The 21,924-nt window shown below is 41.4% G+C and overlaps 1 protein-coding gene across 1 annotated transcript; it reads left to right on the forward strand.

The window, feature by feature from the left end:
* Window positions 1-508: 508 nt before the first annotated feature.
* DOLPP1 (dolichyldiphosphatase 1) lies at window positions 509-20,800 on the forward strand. Its single transcript, XM_038374430.2, has 8 exons — window positions 509-698; window positions 8,543-8,643; window positions 12,864-12,948; window positions 13,215-13,314; window positions 14,314-14,412; window positions 17,227-17,355; window positions 18,348-18,437; window positions 19,119-20,800. The coding sequence occupies exons 1-8, from the start codon at window positions 623-625 to the stop codon at window positions 19,153-19,155; spliced, it is 717 nt and encodes a 238-aa protein (XP_038230358.1). The 5' UTR covers window positions 509-622; the 3' UTR covers window positions 19,156-20,800.
* Window positions 20,801-21,924: the final 1,124 nt, after the last annotated feature.

Consider the following 21,924-nt stretch of genomic DNA (forward strand, 5'->3'; position numbering starts at 1 on the left):
GGTAATTCTGGGCCTCCCTTGCACTCATGGCCTCATAGCTCATAAGCAAAAAGAAAAGCAGTACTTGTGGCACCTTAGAGACTAACAAATTTATTAGAGCATAAGCTTTCGGTGAGCTACAGCTCACTTCATCGGATGCTCATAAAGCTGCTCTTTGAGAACTACCCCCATGGAGTGAAAGGCTTTTGCTCTGCTTGGGTTGGGGGAGGGGCGAGGAAGCCATTTCAACTCAAAATTGCCAGCTTGCCCCCTCACCCCTTAGACCCCTTATCCACCACCCATCCAAACATCTGATTGGCTAAGAATGAGACCAAGGCCACCTGCTGATTGGTTAATCTGCATAATTTTGTTCACCAATCATAAAACATTATAACCCCCGCCTTTATCCTGATTGGGACGATAGCTACCTGTGTCTCGCTTGGATTGGACAGGAGTACGGACATCTCATTGGCTATCGCGCTGTCCGGATTGGATATTTAATTAGGTTTTTATTGATTGGTTGGCGCCTCACCTGCCGCGCCTAGCCATTGGTAATCCAGATTTATCTCCCCGCCCACTGGCCGCTCCGCCCCTTGCGTGCGCTCCGATTGGCTGTGGCGGCCCGGCCCGGTATCCGGGTAAAATGGCCGCAGTCGGAGAGTGCTCGCTTCCTGCTCCCTGGCGTCCAGTCTCTCTCACCCATGTCGAGTATCTTGCAGGTAAAGCTCGCTTGAATATCTCTACAACCTCCGTGGTCCCCATTCCGCGCGAGTGGATAGTTCTTAGCTTAGGGTGAATGGGGTCCCAGCGCCCGGGTGGCAGTTGCCAAATAGTGAGCCATTGAACAACAGCTCAGGGCCGGAGAGACGCGCATGCGCACTGGTGCTGCGGGACTTACTACCAGATAGTGAGCTCGGTGTGCTCCATATTGCGCATGTGCATGCCCTAGGCTCTGGACTTCTAGCCTCAGGGCAGGGGTTGCTGAGTGCAGGGAGGTGACGGGGTCCCAGGGGACCTGCTTCAGCCCCACTGCAGCAGGCTCCCAGGGATCATGGTGTGTCACCATGTCACCCCTCCACATTGCTCCCTTGTCTTGCCATCTCTCCTTACAGTGTCTTCTCGTTATTCTTTGTTATGATGTCACTGCCATGTGCTAACGCCAAGGGTGCACCTCTCCTCTCGCAACAGGAGGTTACAGCATCACTTCACTGTACTCCTGTGTCATGGTGTTGCTTTGTCACGACATCACTGTGTCACCCTTCTCCCTTGTTGTGTTCTGAGTTGCCCTGGTGTAGAGTTGCCTTAGTGGCACAGAGATGCTGGGATGCAATGTTCTCATATTATGATGCTGTCATGACTGAGAGAAATGTTGTTTTGTGGTGCTGCAGTGATGTTATCCTGGTCCTGAAATAGTTTTCAGGATTATTTTTAGTGGGTTCTGAGTAGGCAGGACTGTGTAAGCAGACAATATTTTTGGAGGTGTTGAACTTTGTCAGATAATGATAGCATGTTTCAGAGTAGCAGCCGTGTTAGTCTGTATTTGCAAAAAAAAAAAGAAGTACTTGTGGCACCTTGGAGACTAACAAATTTATTTGAGCTTAAGCTCAGATGAAGTGAGCTGTAGCTCACCAAAGCTTATGCTCAAATAAATTTGTTAGTCTGTAAGGTGCCACAAGTACTCCTTTTCTTTTCATGATAACATGCATTCCCTGGTGGGAGATGTACAGATTACAACCTCTGGGCTTCCTGCATGGAAACTTTTATAGGGCTTGATTTGGGGACTTGAGTAGTACTTAGAAGGGCAGCTGTCAAAGTCCCTTCAACAGCTGTTAACCTCGCAGGAGAGATCCTTCCCCAGCTGTTGCATCATTGTGATTCAGTGAGATCCCATATTGTTTTTTGACGTTTCATGTTTGCAGTCCAGCCTATTTTGTGTTATGATGATACTAGTTCTCTGCAGCTAGCAAGGGCAGGTTGGGTCGGTACTTTGAATTTCTCTAAACAGTACCTCTGGTGGTGTTTGGTTTTTTTTTTAATTATTTATTTGTTTGTTTATTTTTGGTGACGGAGTGTTAGCTTGCATGACCTGGTGAAATTCCAATTTTAGTAATTATATGCTCTCCTAAAATTCTTCCTGAAGACGCAGTAGTCTGATGCACTGTGGCAATGGTCCTTAAAATCTCTCGTCTCAGGAGAGCTTTAATGTGGCTGGAGGCGTGCTGCCATCCTGTCTTTCAGTTGCCAAAAAATGATGCTCCCTGGTTTTGTATTCTAGTCCAGAGTTTCCAGAGGGAACTTTTTGACCAAACAGCTTTTCTCTACCCCTGGCATAGCTGCTCTGTGTCTTTGTTGAGTGTTCCTCTGGTGTAATTCAAGAGTGATCATTTACCACATTGCATCTAATTTGGAGAAGTAGCAAATACACTGTGACAGAAGAAAACTGCAAAGAGGCCTGGAGAGATAGGAGCGGTGGTGGCTGCAAGCACCAGTCAAAGAGTTATTACTAATAAATGTAAAATCCTGCATGCTGGAAGGAGAAATAAACAGTACAGAAACATAATGGTGGGACATAACTCAGCAGCTATTCCCATTGTATTAAAGCAGATTTTTTTTTCAGCTTGTCTTAATGCTGTCCCAATATCACTTTCATGTATAGTCCTGGAACCTTAAAATTCTGTCTGTCCTGTTAAAGGGATTTCCTGTCTGCAGGGTGAATTCCATTAGAGAAACATTGAGTTCCTGGTATGTGTGCATGTAAGTGTAACCCACACACCTTCTGGGTGTGGTGTTCTGTCCCATCTAGTGGCACTGAGACCACTTAGAGAGAGAGAAAGAGATTGAGTCTGCTCTGCAGCCTTAGTTAACAGCCAGTGGGCTTTTAATTTATGCAGCAGAGGCTCATGCACTAAGCTCCAGAGGTCCTAGGTTCTGTCCTGCCTGCTGATGACCAGAGTCTGTCGGTGTTAAATAAGCACGTGTGCGTGTTTTTCTTCAGGACAACTGGGATTTTTAACGATCTGTGACTTCTCGTTTCTTCAAGAAAAATGAAGGGAGGTGTCTGTAAGAGGCTCTGTTTTGAGAAATTGACCTTGATATAGAAAGATGTGGCATAGCAACTCCTGTACCTAAAGACATATGGAGAATTTTCTAGTTTCTTTGCGTAAAGTACCCTTTTAAAAATTCGTAGTCTTTTGAGAAGCTAAACATGTTTAGGTGATGCTGGGCACTAACAAAATTAGTGTGTATAATTAAATGAGGCATATAAGCAAAGGGTTGTGCATGTATGCACACATTTAAAAATATTTGTTTAGCACTTAGTTGTTGCTACTTAACTAACTGACTGTATGTTCTATAAGAATTTTTATTCTTCCACTGTTCTTTATTGTGACTTCTGCTGGGACTGTAGCTCTTCGGAGCCAATGCTTCTTTCATATCTTAGTGCTTTAAGCTTGGTCTTCCAGCAGAAGTGTGTCATGTTATGATGTGAACCTTGTCATGCCACAGCATCACATCATCCTCAAAGAGAGCTTGAGACTTTTCTTAATGTCCTGCAAGTTGTACTGGCAGGATATGGACAGTCCCATGAAAAATAAGACAAGTGACAACACTTCATGCATTTTTCATCAGTGTAGAAAGCATTGATGGAGTGGAAAGTATTCATATCATGAAACTGACAAGTCTGCAAGTAGCTGCTTTTTCCGCAAGTTTGTGCGATAAACAGCGCTGCCACAAATAGACATTTCTATAGGAAACAGTGGTGGCGGCGGTAAAACCAGACTCTGATAGGATGTGGTAACAGTGCCATTAATTCATATTTTCACGTTGCATTCAGGTTATGCTAACGTGGTAAACCTCAGATCTTTCCAGTCAGTGCCAAAAGGATGCTGGGTAAAAATCATACTTTAAAATAAATAAATATATAAATGTGGCCAGAGGCTAATGTAGAAAATCTAATGTGTTTTTCACTATAACTGCTGCTTCATCCATTTGCATTTTGGATAACTTAAAATAAAGTAAACAGTTTCATCTTTTAGTTCTTGAGCCCAAAATGCTCTAGGGAACTTGCGAGTTAAAATAAAACTTAATATTGAGTTCTTATTTTTTATTTTTCATTGAATCATTCTTCTTATCAACCTTACTCCATCCCTTTTAAGCTATTAGAGGTTTGGGAAGTGGGGAAAGTCAAAAATAGTTGCATAATCTTGTTTTTAAACCAGGTCCGTAAAAGCACTTAATTTTTTAGCCGCTTATTAATTTTTCCCTTGGAATAAACTTCTGTAAGAATAGATAATATATTATCTACTTGTGCCACTTCTAAAACTTGAAAACATTATGATATAAACATAGCTGGCCTTGTTTTCTCAGATTCCCCTTCCGCCCCCAATGCATTATTCATCGAAGATTTAAAGCCCTTTCCTCCGTTGGATCAGAACTGCACTAGCTACAACCATCTACTAAACTAGTGAGTACATTATTGCTAGCAGGTTTCTAGCATGATTTACTTGACCAGTGTGGACAGGCAGGGTCTCTCTTTCCTGAGAGCCAGGTAAGAAACAATCACTCACAGTCAACACATCACTACTTGGGTACCTATCCACCTACCTAGTCTACTCTGTAGTATGGTTTTAGAATATGGCTCTGCTAGAACCCTGCTGGTATTAATAGTGTTTATGATTATAGATAGCACTGTTCTGTTCCAAGTAGGGCTGTCGATTAATCACAGTTAACTCGTGCGATTAATTCAAAACAATTAATCGTGATTAAAAAATTTAATCGCGATTAATCACAATTTTAATTGCACTGATAAACAATAGAATACCAATTGAAATTTATTAAATATTTTTTGATGTTTTTCTACATTTTCAAATATATTGATTTCAATTACAACACAGAATGCAAAGTGTACAGTGCTCACTTTATATTACTTTTGCTTATAAATATTTGCACTATAAAAATGACAAACAAAAAGTATTTTTCAATTCACCTCATACTAGTACTGTAGTGCACTAGTGTACTAGTAGTGCAATCTCTTTATCGTGAAAGTGCAATTTACAAATGTAGATTGATTGATTTGGTTATGTAACTGCACTCCATAACAAAACAATGTAAAACTTTTTAGAGCCTACAAGTCCACTCAGTCCTATTTCTTGTTCAGCCAATCGCTAAGAGAAACAAGTTTGTTTACATTTGCGGGAGATACTATTGCCTGCTTCTTATTTACAATGTCACCTGAAAGTGAGAAGAAGCGTTCACATGGCACTTTTGTAGCCAGCATTGCAAGGTATTTATGTGCCAGATATGTTAAACATTTATATGCCCCTTCATGCTTCAATCACCATTCCAGAGGACATGCTTCCATGCTGATGATGCTTGCTTTAAAAAAAAAAAAAAAAGTGTTCATTAAATTTGTGATTGAATTCCTTGGAAGAGAATTGTATGTCTCCTGATCCATGGTTTCACCTGCATTCTGCCATATATTTTGTGTTATGGTAGTCTCGGATGATGACCTAGCATATGTTGTTTGATTTAAGAACACTTTCACTGCAAATTTGACAAAACACAAAGCATGTTCCAATATCAGATTTCTAAAGATAGCTACAGCACTAGACCCAAGATTTAAGAGAAGTGCCTTCCAAAATCTGAGAGGGACGAGGTGTGGAGCATGCTTTCAGAAGTCTTAAAAGAGCAACACTCCATTTCAGAAATTACAAGAACCTGAACCACCAAAAAAGAAAATCAACCTTCTACTGGTGGCATCTCACTCAGATAATGAAAATGAACATGCATCGGTCCACACTGCTTTGGATTGTTATCGAGCAGACTCTGTCAACAGCATGGACGCAGGTCCTCTGGAATAGTGATTGAAGCATGAAGGGACATATGAATCTTTAGTGCATCTGGCACATAAATATCTTGCGACGCTGGCTACAACAATGCCATGCAAACGCCTGTTCTCACTTTTAGGGACATTATAAACAAAAAGTGGGCAGTATTATCTCCTGCAAATATAAAAAAAAAAAAAAGTTTGTCTGAGTGACTGGCTGAACAAGAAGTAGGACTGAGTAGACTTGTAGGCTCTATAAAGTTTTACATTGTTTTATTTTTGAATGCAGGTTTTTTTTGTACATAATTCTACATTTGTAAGTTCAACTTTCATGATAAAGAGATTGCACTACAGTTCTTGTATTAGGTGAATTGAAAAATACTATTTTGTTTTTTTTTTTTACAGTGCAACTATCTGTAATCAAAAATAAATATAAAACGAGCACTGTACACTTTGTATTCTGTGTTGTAATTGAAATCAATATATTTGAAAATGTAGAAAACACCCAAAAATATTTAAATAAATGGTATTCTATTGTTGTTTAATAGCACGACTAAGCGCAATTAATTTTTTTAATTGCTTGACAGCCCAAGTGCTGAACAGATTTTTCAAAGAGGATTCAGATTACCTAAGTAGATGATTCCTGTTATACTTCTATACAGCATTCTGTGTCTGAGGTTCTGGTTCATGGATTTTGGCCTCAGGTTCTTCCGCACGTCACCAGCCATTGCTGACTAGTTGACTTGTCGTATTGGTTCTACAATGTGATATTGGTGGGATCTTTGTTATGCTGTCTGTAGTTCTACTTTGTATCCACTGTGACTTTATCTAAGACCAACTACCTGTAAAGATATTCTTACACCATCTGTGGGAGAAATATAGTCCCTCCTGAGAAAACAAAGTAAAAATTGTCTGCAATTTCTTTATTTTTTTTAAATTAATTTTACAGTATTTTAGTCTAACCAAATTTTAAAATTTATATGTACTACAGATTAGCAAAGTGAATGCTGTGATAAACAATGATCCCTGAACTAGAGACCATCTCTAATATATAATCCTTGAATCGAGACTACTTGAAAGCATACCCAACACTTCAGTAAAATTTTGGTTGTCCAGTAGTCTAAAATTCTCAAGGCATCTGACGTTAACAGTCACTTAAGGTGGATTTCCTCTTGCATTTATGTAGTTCTTGATCAGTGTTTAGATGTAAGGAGCCTGATTCTCTGTTTTCTGGCACCTTGTACTGTCACTTACACCAGTGCAAAGTGGGCATAAAACATTACCATTCTGATCTGGTAGCATTTGAAACCCACTTTGCATTGGTATTAATGACTGCACAAGGTCATTGAGCCAAAGATCTATTAAGGGACCCCAGGTTAAATTCAAAACAAAAAATTTGTTTAGGGCTCTTCTGCAAATAACTCCAAATTCCCATTTGGTTTTGCAGAATGAAACTCTTCAGCCTGTTCTCTTGGTGTTGATGCTCTTGGTGCTTCCCAGTTGTGACACAGAACCTGCCATGGGAAGAGAGTATGCACCGTGTGTACAACCATCTTGCAATACACCCAGTAATGTGAACTTTGTAACAGAATACTTTTGTTCAAGCATTGAAGTTAAAGTTCATCACGTCAAATGCTGTTCAGCTCAAAATGAGGCAACTAGTGTGTGTTATACAGTGGAAGGAAGTGGAATTGATTTAGGAAGGAATCAGGTATTTAGTCATGCAGAAATATCCTCTTTTCTTAGCTGGTAGGCAGGAGGGATCAGGTGCTTAGTAATGGGGATTGATCCTTCTGTGGCCATGTGGTGAGATAGGAAGGATTTTGCTGTCTTTTGGAGACTAGCATTAAATGGCTTTGACCTTCTCTTGATTCAGCTGATACCAGGGTAGCGTTTTTAGTGTCCTCCTTTAAAAATATCTCCACTGTAGCAAAGCCTTTTGGGACGTCTTTTACCCTGTGAGTTTCATATTGACTCTCTGCAATGATGATTGGCATCTTCAAATGATGCTGCTGGTTTATGTATCTTTTACAGTATCTTCTATTAAAAATAAAATTTAAAATGGAAAAACTTCTCTTGTGGTGAGAAGCTGATCTTGGAGCAAAATAACTTTGGTGATTTCCTGTTTGCTTTGAGCCTATGCATACCTTTTCTAAAAGAGTTTGTGTGGAACACGTGTTCTTTTAAGTAAACAAATAGATATGGTGCTTTGGCCACTAGGCAAGGATGATTTGGACTGAGTCATATAGTGTGTACCATGTATTGCCATTCTTCACCTCTGACATTTGTCTACCCCTGATCTATTCGATCCAAAGCCATCACAGATGGCTCTTAAGACACTTTATTTTCTTCTGTGAGATTCTGTAATGCAGCTTCCCAACTCTAGCTATTGGAGGCTGTCTAGGTGGGAAACTACTCAGCCTCTCAATACCTGTTGTAAACTGGCAGACAGAAATTGCAGTTGAATTATGCTAGGCTCATTTCATTTCCCTTTGGTCCCAATCCTGAAGCTAATAACTTCCATTCTTGCTCTTCAGCACCTTCAGTCCCTGCTAGCACTTGGGATGAAATGCTGAGTCCAAGGAATGGAGCCTAGGTCAGACATATAATGCTAGGCAGTTGATCTAGTGAACTCACACCTTTGCTGTCAGTGAGCTCTGAAGTGCTAGCAAATAGCAGTCTCTATGGCAAGCAAGCACACAATGCAGGCTGATTTGTTTCTCTCGTTTGCTTCCTCAGGTGATTTCTCTGGTCAGCTCTTAGCCTACTTGAGTCTCTGTCCAATTTTCATCATAGTCGGCTTTGTTACACTCATCATATTCAAGAGAGAGCTTCATACGGTGAGTCTTCCTTTTCCACCCCAGGTACTTCACATGGCTGGAGACACGAGAAGGGAGGCGAGGGCAGGAGAGATTTGCCGTTGCAGAACTAGTATAACAAATGTGACCTCTTTGCTGAGAGGAAAGCACAATTAATTGTGATACTTTTGAATTACTGTCAAGCCTTAGTTCACTGCCTATAGTGTCCCTTCCCTGAATTCCTGGACCAGGACATGCCATATATTTCAGTGACTGTTGCAAATTTTCTGCCTCTCTTTGTGAGAAACTAAAGTGGGACTTCAATATCATTATTATTGCTGTGATCCCATGAGCTCTTGGGTCATGCAGGATGAACGGGAGATACAGGAATAGGAAGAATACCCCATGTGCTGCAGGAGATGGTATTTGTAATTCTGTGGAATGCACTTTCCCCTCTGTGACAGTAGTGAACAAGTGCCTTTAGTATGACTTTGGGAAGGGTTGTTCTGATGGAGGTGCTGTCTCTTGGATGAGATGTAAACATGGGTCCTGATCACTTGTGGTCATTGATACATTTTTGTAAAATGAGGAGGTATTAACAGTAGTATACTAGCTGAACTTCAGTCTGGATAATTATGTTTGGCCTCTCTAAATTGTCCCTGTGGTATCAGTTGGATACAATATTCTTCACTTTTTCTCAGCTGTTTGTCATGTTGCCTTGTTCTGTTAGACATCTGTCTAAGATTGGCTGCATTTTGATGGAGGATGAAGTGATTCTTGTATCTCTTATTTTTCTCCCGGAGAGGTTGTGAAGCTTTATTACCCAATGTTTAAGTGATTTTATTTTTCAGATTCTTTTCTAAATGGGTTTCCCCATGTCATTGTCTTGGTGCTGTATGTTTGCATTAATCTATGAAGATCACTGACTCTGATGCCAGTTTCAATAAGTGGCAGCCTTGCCTGTCATCTTATTTGTTAAGGGTCAGATTTTTGGGAGTGTGAGTGCCCACAAGTCCATCTGGTGTTGTGAGTATTCAGGACCTCTGGAAATCAGGCTGAGTGAAAGAGTGCTTCCCCACAATTTCCCAGGGGAAGCAGCGTGCCTGCAAGGTCCATTTTGTGCGTGTGCGTATGCGTGAAAAACAGCAGGAGTGACTCCTACTTCTCTCCTGACCAGAAGCTAGTCTTTTCACGACACAGCATGCCACAAGGTCTCTGCTATTTGTCCTGACAAGTAGCTAGGATGGGATGGCTGAGTACATTCCACAAGGGATTACAAGACATTTGTAATATTTGCCTTTTGTAAACAGACAGGTGAAATGGAGTTAGTAGTAGGATTATGACATCTGGTTTCTGATATTGCTATGTTTATATAAAGCAACACTGTCATGGGAACTGAATGGCTCAGGGGATTAGTAATGAAACCTCTAGGTTACTAGTGTGATTGCAGCCCAAGGAAGTAGCTTCTGAAAGTCATAACTATCTAAAGGCTTCTTGGAAGCCTATGTGACCTGAATTGATCATTCCAGTCCAATTTCTAATGGGCAGTTTTCTTTATCATAAAAAAAAAATCAAATTAGGCACAAATTGGCCTCCCCATTTTAGCAATCAGCAGAAATACTGAAGATAGAATCAGTCATAAAGACTGAAAGTGTCTTTCATTTCTAGAGGTGATACCTGCTGAAGATTGGGGCACTTTGGCAGGGGGCATGCATGTGGGGGGGGAGCTTGCATTGCCACTGCCTGTGTTGTATCTGCTCTGTAAACAGAAGACAGTTTTAGGACTGTGAATCCAGCTTCCTTAAGTGAATTTAGGACTGATCTTTATATGGTGCCTTTCATCCCAGAAGATCCCAAAATACACACACACAGACACACACACACACTTTACAATCTCTCGCTCTGTCTCTACATAGAGAGAGATTGTAAGGTAAGTATATTGGGCCCTTCTGGGGGAGAGATAGATATAGATAGCATGAGATATATTGTATAATGTGTACATAATAAGTATATTGGGATAGATAGATAGATATAATTGTGTGTGTGTGTGTGTATATATATATATATATATATATATATATATATATATATATATATATATATATATATATATATATATATATATATATATATATATATATATATATATATATATATATATATATATAAAATACAGTAAAGATCATAGAGATGGAAAAGGCTTGTTGCATCCGTCCCCTTGCTAGGGGAGGTTATGGTGCCTTGATAGATGAAGCACCAGGTATTAAACTGCCACTGCACTTGACCTGTATATACATGTTACAGTTTAACATTCTTTTAAGATTTTTTACAGTTGCAAGGTAAAGCATTCAAAAATAAGATTTCTCCATGAAATCTTTGCATGCATAAGGGGGTTATATTTATTAGGAAGTCCACGGCGAAGTCAGGAATAGACCAAGCTGTACTGGGACCTAGCGGAGGACTGAAACACAAAATAAAATATTTTTTTTTTCTCTTCTTGCAACCCTCTGCCTCATCCACTGTCTCTCCTGTGCAGTGAATGAGGCAGGGATCCTCTAAAACAAACAGTATGTGATGACGTAATTAAAGACCGTATCATGAAGTGTATGAACAAGGAGGCTGAATTAAGGTTGCATAAACAACCTTAATTTTGGCATTTCCTAATGTTGTTGTTTTTTGCAGCCTGTGGAGTGCAAAAAATTATAAGCACACTAGATAGTAGATCTGAGACTAAAACTAATGCTGTCCTGGTGGTGCCCAGAACACCTTCCTCCAATGGCAAAATTAAATTGAATTGTAATGGGGAGCTCTTGCTGCACCAGCCAAGGAGGAATGGGTGCTGTGAAGGAATGCTTTTTCTCTAAACTGGGGAAGACACCTTCTCCTCTCGCTCAGTCCAGAGGGGCAGTGAGCAGATGCCGCATTGTCCTCTGTCCAGAGCTCTAGCTCCGCCTGGTAGCATGCTCAGTTCAGTTACCGTGTTAAAAAAGCTCTGCAGGGCTGTAGTATTCTCAGTGCAGATGGGATGTTCAAGAGAGTGTAGCAGCAAATCGCTAACACTCTCTACTGATCTTGTGCAAATGGCAAAGCCTGGAGGCTTATAACTCATCCATGTATCTGTAGATTTTCATAGAGAAAGCAAAAGGTACCTCTCTGAATCCAGGACCATCCCCTGGAAGATCTCGCCTTCCTGCTCCAAATGTGGAGGTGCTAGAGCTCTCCAGAGAAACCATTAATTGAGCCAAAGTTAACATGTTTTTTTCCTACCTTTCTCCCCCAGTTTCATTTTCTCAAATGGCTGATCCGTGTTTGTTTAAATTTTAAAAACAAAACGTGCAATCTGAGCAGAGAACAAGCCTGAATGGCCAGCGTTCAACAAAGTTATAAGCAACTGAAAACTGGCTAGTACTAAAAGTGTAAGCAACTAAGCAAGTATTCGTGATAATGCTGATTACTAATTCTACCTGTAGAAAGGAGCTACCATTGGGTTGGAATGTGACAGCTCTTCAGCAGCACACAGTATACTGACCCACAGTTTAGCTCAGGAAGTGAAAAATCCCATAACTATTTGAAACTAGAGGAGGAATTTAGGGAGGCAGAATATGATTATGCAGAGGTATTTGGCCAGGATGCTAGGGCTAAGAGAGGGAAGAAGTATTCTGGACTAGAGAGTGAAATTGATACTATGCTTTTATAATCTGGCCAGGCCCAGAAAATGCCTTGCCTTTAAAGATGTTAGAAATTTGTGGGGAACAGCTTCAGGATAATGATTATTTTCTGTATGTTGTTCACTAAAGAGAAAAATAAAATAAGCTGCCCTTTTAAGCAGAGCATACCAACGGCATCATATGTGCACCCTCTGTTGTCCTGCAGCAAACAGCTGAAGATGTATTGTCTATTTAAAATCTAGGCAAATAATAAAAAAATTCCAGCTATGACACTACTCTTGGAGTCTTTCTGCCAATATTTTCTATTTTATTCTTTTCTCTTCTGTTGCTCTGTGAAAGACTTCAGCAAACAGGGGAAACTGAATATATAGTCTTTTGGTTAGAGTAATCTTGAGTGTTGCTTATAACTGTAGTAGTTTTTAATAAAAAAAAAAAAGTCAGAAAGAAAGTGTGGTTTTGTTTTAAGTTGACTGTGTCCCTTTAAAGAAAATTCATCGCAAAGGCTTGATGAGATGCATCACCATTGAGATGACACAGTGGGAAGCTGAGGGATGGATGCAGGGTCATAGGCTGACACAATTTTCTCTTTCACAGATATCTTTCTTAGGGGGGCTGGCATTCAACGAAGGAGTGAACTGGCTAATAAAGAATATTATCCGCGAGCCACGGCCCTGTGAAGGTAAGTATGGCCTGGTGGCTTGGAGGAAAGAGCGGGTACATGAATTATCTTTGAACTGTTTGACAATAATTGGGTTGAAGGGTGGTTTTGTCTCAGGTCTGATATGTTGTGTTTGCACATTCACATGGGGTTGGGAACAGTCCAGATGATCAGCTAAATGTATTGTAAATTCACACACTCAGCCCAACACTGTGACCTGACTGGATCTTTGAAGTGTTCGGGCTATTGCTGTGTATTAAGCATACTGTTTCTCCTTCTCTTCCCAGAAGCCCATTCAACAGTGACTACAAAATACGGGATGCCATCCAGTCACTCTCAGTTTATGTGGTTTTTCTCTGTTTACTCGTTCCTGTTTCTTTATTTAAGGTGAAGCTTTTTCATTAGGTTTTGGCTGTTTTACACTTTGACCTCTGGGGCATTTGGAATGGGTGGCTACCTGCTGGTGGCATGCCTTTCCTTCTATTCAGTCAATTCCTGTAGGTAGAGCTGAATTCCAGGACCTGTGCAATCTGTTCTGTGGTGGGGTGGGATTCCCTGTGGAGTGAGCTCATCCCAAATTGAATATAGGACTATGGGCTCTGCTGCAGCCTGAGAATGTTTATTAAGGAGAGGAAAGCAAGAGTGAAGGGAAGGTGGCCCCTGGTGCCCTCGCTCCCATAGCATGAGTCCATCAAAATATGACTGCTGATGCAATCTCTTTTGAATCATGCTAAATTGCAAGACTGCCAAAATTCATGCTGGAATGCAATTGGGGAACTAGGAAGGAGGCGAGAGAGGGAGAAGAGCTATCTTTTCATGGGGCTATTCTCCCTTGTATTAGTGAGTTGTCCCTGCAATCTCTCTAGTGATTCCTGCTGCCCTCTCGCATGACCCATTCATGGTTTGTCTCTGCTGCTGGTGCTAGGCTTGCATTCTCTGGTGTGGGGCTCCCCTTCTGAAGTCCTCTTTGCTCAGCTATGGCTACCTCCTGCAGCTCTATAATATGAAGGAGCAGATGAGAGACCAGACAACTCTCCTATACTGTACTCAAGCACAAGTGGGCAGCTATAAGGAGATCTGAGGCAAGATGGTTGCATATGCACTCTATGCACCTCCCATAATGGTACCATGGGCACATTGGCTCCCTTTTTAGTGATCTCCATTAACACCTGGACACTGGGGTTGGGCTTTCTCACTTGCATCCTCTTGGCAGCAGTTGGATACATCAGCAGTGGGTTAATAGGTTATCCATGACATCAATGAGGGCTATGTCTTCCTTAGGTCACTGTAATTTGGAGGGGTGGGATATAGGGACTGTTCCGCTCCCTAACACCCTCTCTTTTCCACTACACTAATGGCTTTTTCCCCTGTCTTTCTTTTTTCCAGAATGCACCAAACAAACAATGCCAGGTTTCTGGATTTATTGTGGCGACATGTTCTGTCCATCTGCCTTGTCACAGTGGCCTTTCTAGTCTCATATAGTAGGTATGGAACAACCTTTTGTCTTTCTATTTTGTACTAACCCTTGGCCTTGTGGGTTTTTGGCAGCACTTTATCCTCCTCCATTTGTGGTTCAGTTCTTGATAACTATGCCAGAAATACCAAGGGCTGAGAGAGTCCTATGTTACCAGGGACTCTTCAGAATGGGAGCTCTTTCATTTTCTCTGGATTTTTTTTTCCTGGTCTAGTTATGTCCCTCAATAGTCACTTCAAAAATTGCAGTCCAGTGGGTGGTTTTAAGCTTATATGATTGCACTGGGGCCCCATGGCTGCAAACCCAACTATGTGGAGGCTGGATCATTGCGAAGAGAGTTGGTCATAGATGGGAAGGGACTTGCATTGAGCCCTGCATCTCTGTCTTCACACATGGATCTGCAAAACTGAAGACCAGTGTTCCCTCCCCATTCTCTCTGGCCTCCATGTCCAGGATATGGACAGAGTCATTTTGTCTACCTCATCCCTTTTCTGCACTAATCCATAAAAGCATTGAGCTAGATCACGGGCCAGTACCTTTTGCAGCGTGTGAAGTATTTAATGTTGACTCAAATGACTTCTTGTAGAGTCAGTCTAAATGTAGTCACAATTGTTTGGCTTCCATCATCTTGCAGTATGAACAGACTTAGTCTGTGTGAGTAGTGTCTATGTGCCAGGATAATCTAATAGATCATAACCACTGTGACCACTACCAATAAAAAACTATACTCTGTCTGCAGCAATGAAGCCTTCACACTGCTAAATTTGAGGTCACCAAAAAACCATGACAAAACAAGTTCCCATCACGCTATATATTCTGAAAGCCTTTAAACCCAGGCTTCGGAGAGTTACTGAAGGAGCAAGTTGACCTGCGGCTGGCTCTGGAAAATTCTCTCCTGGGATCAACAGTAAGAGGCCCCCAGCCAATCTGAACTCCTACTGTGAGAAACATGTAGACTCCTTCTTAGGTATTGGGCTTCTCAGATTTAGGAGTATTCCTAATCAGAAATTTATGTACACAGAGGGGTCTAAATTGTTTCCTGATTATCCATTAGTGGATGGGGGGAAGCAAAAGATGTAATAGATCTTGATTTTTAATAAGGCTTTTGACACAGTCCCACATAACATTCTCCTAAGCAAACTAGGGAAATACGGTCTAGATGAAACCATTAGGTGGTGCACAACTGGTTGAAAAACTCTACTCAGAATAGTTATCAATGGCTTGCTGTCAGACTGAGAGGGTGTATCTCATGGGCTCCCACAGAGTACAGTCCTGGGTCTTGGTGCTATTCAGTATTTTTATTGACTTGGATAATGAGTGGAGAGTATGCTTATAAAATTTGCAGATGACACCAAGTTGGAAGAGGCTGCAGGCATTTTGGAGGACAGAATTAGAACTTAAAATGACCTTGACAAATTGAAGAATTGGTCTGAATTCAACAAGATGAAATTCAATAAAGACAAGAGCAAAGTATACGCTTAGGAAGGAAAAATTCAGTGCACAACTACAAAATTGGAATTAACTGTCTAGGCTAGAGGTGGGCAAACTATGGCATGCAGGACCGGCCTACCCAGCCTCTGAACTCCTGGCCAGGGAGGCTAGCTCCCGGTCCCTCCCCGCTTTCAGGGCCAGGGAGTCCTGAGGGGCAGTCAGGAGACCGGGAGCAGGGGGCAGTTGTATGGGGCGGAGGTTCAGGGGGGGCAGTCAGGGAAAGGGGAGCAGGGGGCGTTGGATAGGGGGTGGGGTTGTGGATAGGGGTCAGGGAGCAGGGAGGGGTTGGAAAGGGATTGAGGTCCCGGGGGGCAGTTAGGGGCGGGGGGTCTTGAGACGGGGCAGTCAGAGGTCAAGGAGCAGGGGTGGTTGGATGGGTCAGAGATTCTGAGAGGGGCGGGGAAGTGGGAGGGGATGGATGGAGGCACAGTCCAGGCTGTTTAGGGAGGCACAGCCTTCTCTACCTGGCCCTCTATACAGTTGTGCAACCCCAATGTGGCCCTTAGGCCAAAAAGTTTGCCCACCCCTGGTCTTGGCAGTAGTACTGCAGAAAAGGATCCGAGGGGTTATAGTGGATCACAAATTAAATAAGAGCTAACAATGTGGTGCAGTTGCGAAGAAGGCTAATACATCCCCAAATTATATTAACAGGAGTGACGTATGCAAGACCTAGAAGGTAATTTTTCTACTTTAGTCAACACTGGTGAGGCCTCAGCTGGAGTACTGGATCCAGTATTGGGCACAGCACAAAAGATGTGGACAAACTGGAAAGAGACCAGAGGGGAGTAACAAAAATGATAAAAGGTTTAGAAAACCTGATCTATGAGGAAATGTTTAAAAAAGTCATATTTAGTGCTGAGAAAAGAAGACTAGGAGGAAGCACCAGACAATAAGTTCTTCATGTTCACTGAATATCAGACAAGAAGTAATCAGCTTAATCCATAGCGGGGAGATTTAGATTGGATATTAGGAAAAGCCTTCTAATATAAGGATAGTTAAACCAAGAAATAGGTTACCAAGGGAGGTTGTGGAATCCTTATCCTGTGCGGTTTCTCAGAACAGTTTAGATAAACACCTTGCAGGGATAGTCGATGTATACTCGTTTGCCTCACCATGGGAGGATGGGCTGCATGATCTCTCAAGGTCCCTTCCAGGCCTACATTTTTATGATTCAATATCTTTTAAATAGGTGCCACTTGGCTGTTTCACATCTGGAAGATAACCTTGCTCTGGCCTTTATGGGGGGCTGTAAAACACTGTATCCAGCTGTGTGATGCCCTCATTTTGTTTGAAATCCTGTCTCTAGTAATTTTCCTTTCTTGTTTCCTCTGAAGGGTCTATCTGCTCTACCACACCTGGAGCCAGGTCTTATATGGAGGTGTTGCAGGAAGCATCATGGCCATAGCCTGGTTTGCATTCACACAGGAGATCTTAACTCCTTTGTTCCCAAGGATAGCTGCATGGTAAAAACCTTTTACGCTATTTTGTGTTGTTTGTTTTAATCCCCCAAGGCCTCACCCTCCTGCAGAATCAGACACTTGTCAAGCACTGTATGCCTCAAGTTTACTGTGTGCCACGAAAGGGACCACAACAGTGTTTACCTCTTGAAATGTGCTGAACCTACTGGTACCTGGAGCAACATGACACCCTTGCAAGGGAGTAAAGTCCTAGTTAACCTGCACAGGGATAGAGAATTTATACCACATGGTGTAAGAAAACCAATCATGGGATACTTCAGTCCGTAAAACCAAATGATTATTATGATGTTCTATAGGAATGCAACCCCCAAGTAAAGGGGTTTAAACTGTGCACAGTTTCCCAATGGTCTAGAGGTTAGAGCAGGGGACTGGGAATAGGGACTCCTAGATTCTGTTTTCTGCTCTGCTTACTGATGCCCTGTGTGACCATGAGCAAATCATTTAACTAACTTGTGCCACCATTTATCCATCTGTAAAATGGGGATAATACTTACTTCCCTACCTTTTGGGGGAGGAGGACTTGTGAGGCTTAATTGTTCATAAAGTACTTTGAGATCCTTGGAAGAAAGGTGCTAGAGGATTGCCCAGTGTTATGAGATAGCACCTCCAGGAACTGCTACTTCCTGACCTCCCCATCCATTTCTCCAAAGGCACTGTAATGGAAAGGCTGATTCCAATGGATCAGATCTCTTCTTACCTACACCAAACCAAAAAATGAATAAAGAATAAAGTGAAATGGCAATTTAGTTAAATTTAACTAGACTAGAAACCTTCCTAATAAGGGAGGGAAAATGGCACTTTTCCTGGTAGAATTATATATTGCTGTTTTCTAAATGCACAAAAACCTGTCCAGATTTGCCTCACAGGTAGCAGTGTTAAATTTCACACTATTTCCTCCATGGCTTATCAGAATTAGGAAAGAAAATGTTTTAATTCTCTCCCCCTTTTTTTTCTCCCCCAAACCTTGTTAATTTTAGGCCAGCTTCAGAGTTCTTTTTAATCAGAGATACCAGCCTCATTCCCAACATCCTGTGGTTTGAATACACAGTCACCAGAGCAGAGGCAAGGTAAGCAGGATGGTAGGAGGTTATGCACACAGGGAGGTGTATCTAAGCTGTTACATGCACTAATAGGGTAATGGTTTATTTACCTGTATCAGTTGTGATTTATTTAATTTATATATGAAAATTAAAGTAGCTGATGTGGATAGCTTTTATGGACCGGGTAGTATAGAGTGTGAAAAGAGACCAAATTGTGGGTTGACTTTAATAGAGCGTATCGTTAAAATATAGTCAGTATGAAATGGGAAAAAGTGATAAACAAGTACAAATGATTCCAAACACAAAGACATAGGGGACTGCAGCAGTGGGGAGAAACCAAATGTTGTAACCCATGTTGTAAAGGGTCTCTCTGGATGCAGTAAAGTATATAACTTGAGCAGAATCATCTGATGAGGTAAGTCTCCATTTTGTGCTGTGTGAGGTGAATTTGGTATTCCATAAAAAGGGAGTCACAATAGGGTAGCCACTGTGTAACCACGTCTAGTCTCTCAAATACACCTCTTTGCTAATGCACTTCAGTTGTGACCTACAGACCCTCTGGTTATTCCAGACCTGAGCCTGTAAAAAGGGGGAATGACCACTCTTGACATTGGATGTGGTGGTCCTCCCACCTCTTTAGCCAAGGAACGTACTGTACCTGGTGATGGGGATCTACCTCACTCTGCCACCTCTACGTTCTCATTGCAGAAACAGACAACGCAAGCTAGGTACGAAGCTCCAGTGACTCAAGGCATGGGAACAGAATGCAGGACTTAATGGAGAAGGACAAAAGTAGAGACCTGTACAGACCTGGGAGCAGCAAGGAGTCTTCAGAGATGGACCAAAGGAACAGGCAGAGACCATACTCAAAAGCCTGGAGGCCTTTGCTCTGGCTTTTGCAGCTAGCTGGATGCTCCCTGATGCATGTGGGACCATGCAGGAGCAGAACCTCATTTACAATACAAACGCACATTGCCAGTTGGAATGTACCATCGTGTCTGAGTCGCAGGAGGGGGGAGAAAATACTTGATGGCTTGTTTGGGGGAGGGAGAACCCAAAAAAAAAATCATATTTCTGTGACTTTTTTTGCAGCATGAAATATACACACTATTTATTTATTTTTTTTTAATTGAACTATTATTTTTGGGGTGGGTGATGCATTGATTGTGTGTTTGGAAGAAGACAAAACCAAAATTAGGTCTGGCCTAATTTAGAGGTTTTAATTTGCGGGGGAGGTAGCGTGGCTTAAGCAAGAAAGGAAGAAGTATTTCTTTCCTTTCTGCAACAGTTGGGAGATCAAAATCAATTCCCACTGCACTTTGTAATGATATAAAGAAACTACTAAAGATTTGCTTTTAAACACTAGTGACATTCCTGTGCGCAAGCCTGCACGGATACCACTGGGGGGGGTTAAAACACAGAGGAAAACCTAAAATACACTTTTTTTTTTTTTTTTTTTCACTGCTGCTCCTGTTGTGTAATTAGCCAGGTTGTTTTTACGCAGGCCCTCTTCTTTTTAAGTGTCAATAACTTGGTGTACACATTAAATATCCCTTCACTCCCTCTTCCTTTTGTACTTTTATGACCCTAGAGGTGCTGGGACCTCTACAGTTTCTGTTGCTGAACTTAAGCCAGACTCTGTTATTGATTAAGGACACCACTATTAAGTTTAAATAACTGCTAGTTAAGGCACAACTCCATGCTTTTAAGGATTACCCCAAAGTCATTAAAAAAAAGCTTTTACTGGTATTAAAAGTTTGTATGATCAGTCTCTGCCCTAAACCCTCTTTCTGATAATGAATCTTCCCATTGAGCTTTTCAGCCATCGGTAAACTTTTTATAAAAATAAAAAGTTGATGAGTGCTGAAGACTGGCTTTGGCATTGCATGAATTATTTTTGGAGAGTCCAGTTAGATTCAAACACAGGTTATTGCTGAAATGAGGCAGTAAGTTTTAACCCTGGCAAACATTTCCATGGGTCATGCTGATTCGTTTTGGGTTCTGCAGTAGTCAAGACTATATTGCAAAAGTCTGCACCAGCTCCCTAGAATGCATAACTCGGAAGGGGTCTTGCCCTTACTCTGTAAGGACTTTAATTTCTCCTTCCTTTTTCATTTTGACTGTTTTTCAAGTGATGAACTTCCTTAGTCTGGAACTCCGGACAGTAAGTTCTGCTGCTAAATGTTTGGGTACCATTCTCCTGTGATAGGATATCTGACAGCCTCTTCAACCCTGCCAGTACTTAGATCCTCTGCAATAGGCTGGTAAATGTTTTGAGAAGACTATACTAACAGTGAGTCAGCAGTGCATCCTGAATGTACTTCATGGCTGTGCAAAGACTGTTCTATTGCACTTTTTAGCCTATAATCAAGACATTACAATGAAGTTCAGCAACAAGGTGGAGAGACTCACGGTACAATTGGCTTGAAGTTTCATAACAGGGGAAGGCCAGGGCAAGTACAGCTACCAAGCTGAGTCAAAAGAGGAGTATGTTAGCATCTGTCTATATTGTCATCTGTACAGAGGGATGGTGACTATGCATAGTCATCTATGTCTTGCTGCATGTTTTACTAGCTTCCATTAAAAAGCTTTTGAGGCTTCATAGAAAACTCATTGGTATGTACTGATGCAAGATGTGATTTTTGGTTCATATCTGATCATCTCTGTATTTTTCTGCCACCTTAATTTAAAAACAGCATTTTAAAGATTTCATCTGCTCCTCTTGCCATGATCCTCGTGTGTGCGTGTGATGAATTGATTGCTGTAGAACCTATTTTATCCTAATCCCAGAATTTGGCCCAGGAGGAGATAGTCCTTTTATTTTAATGTAGTGATTAAGAATGAAAACCCTTTAAAAACATACTTGTTCTAAACTGAATATATCTTTCTCTGTAGCAGCAGTTCTTTAGATTTTTTTTTTAAACTAAGGATATGGGGAATTTTTGTCTATTACAATAAATTTCTCTAATTTAGCACTCGTTGAAGTGATCTAATATGAACTCTCCACACTGAGATTTCTAGTGCATTTGCATATAAAATAGCACTTTTATTCCCCATAAAAGCACTTTGGCTGGGCTAATCTCTCTCTCTTTTTGAGCTGTGGGCTGTGATTTTAACGGGCATTAGCTCAGGCCCATAACTATTCCATTAAAAAAGGCCATGGGTAGGTGAGAGAGGGGAAAGGAAGTGTGAGTAGCTAAGTTAGTTAGATAATAGGGTAGTGTAGTAATGAGTTAGGCACCAGAGTAGAATGCAGTACTAGTTGGTTCTTTTTCTTCTAACCACCAACTGAAAAGCAGAGCCAAGTAAATAAAATGTACCACCATTCTTCTCCCTCACTTAAAAAAGGGGGGGGGGGGAGTGGGCAGTTGAGTCATTTCCCCAAAGCTGAGGCAAAAAATGTAAATTGCTTCAAAGGTAATTAACACATCCCTCACCTCTTCCAGGGAGACTGTCATCCTAGAGAAGTGGAAAAGTCACCTTAAAAACTACATTTACTTTATTTTCTAATTAT

This window comes from Dermochelys coriacea, chromosome 16, assembly GCF_009764565.3.
Source record: "Dermochelys coriacea isolate rDerCor1 chromosome 16, rDerCor1.pri.v4, whole genome shotgun sequence".
Classification (NCBI taxonomy): Eukaryota; Metazoa; Chordata; order Testudines; family Dermochelyidae; genus Dermochelys; species Dermochelys coriacea.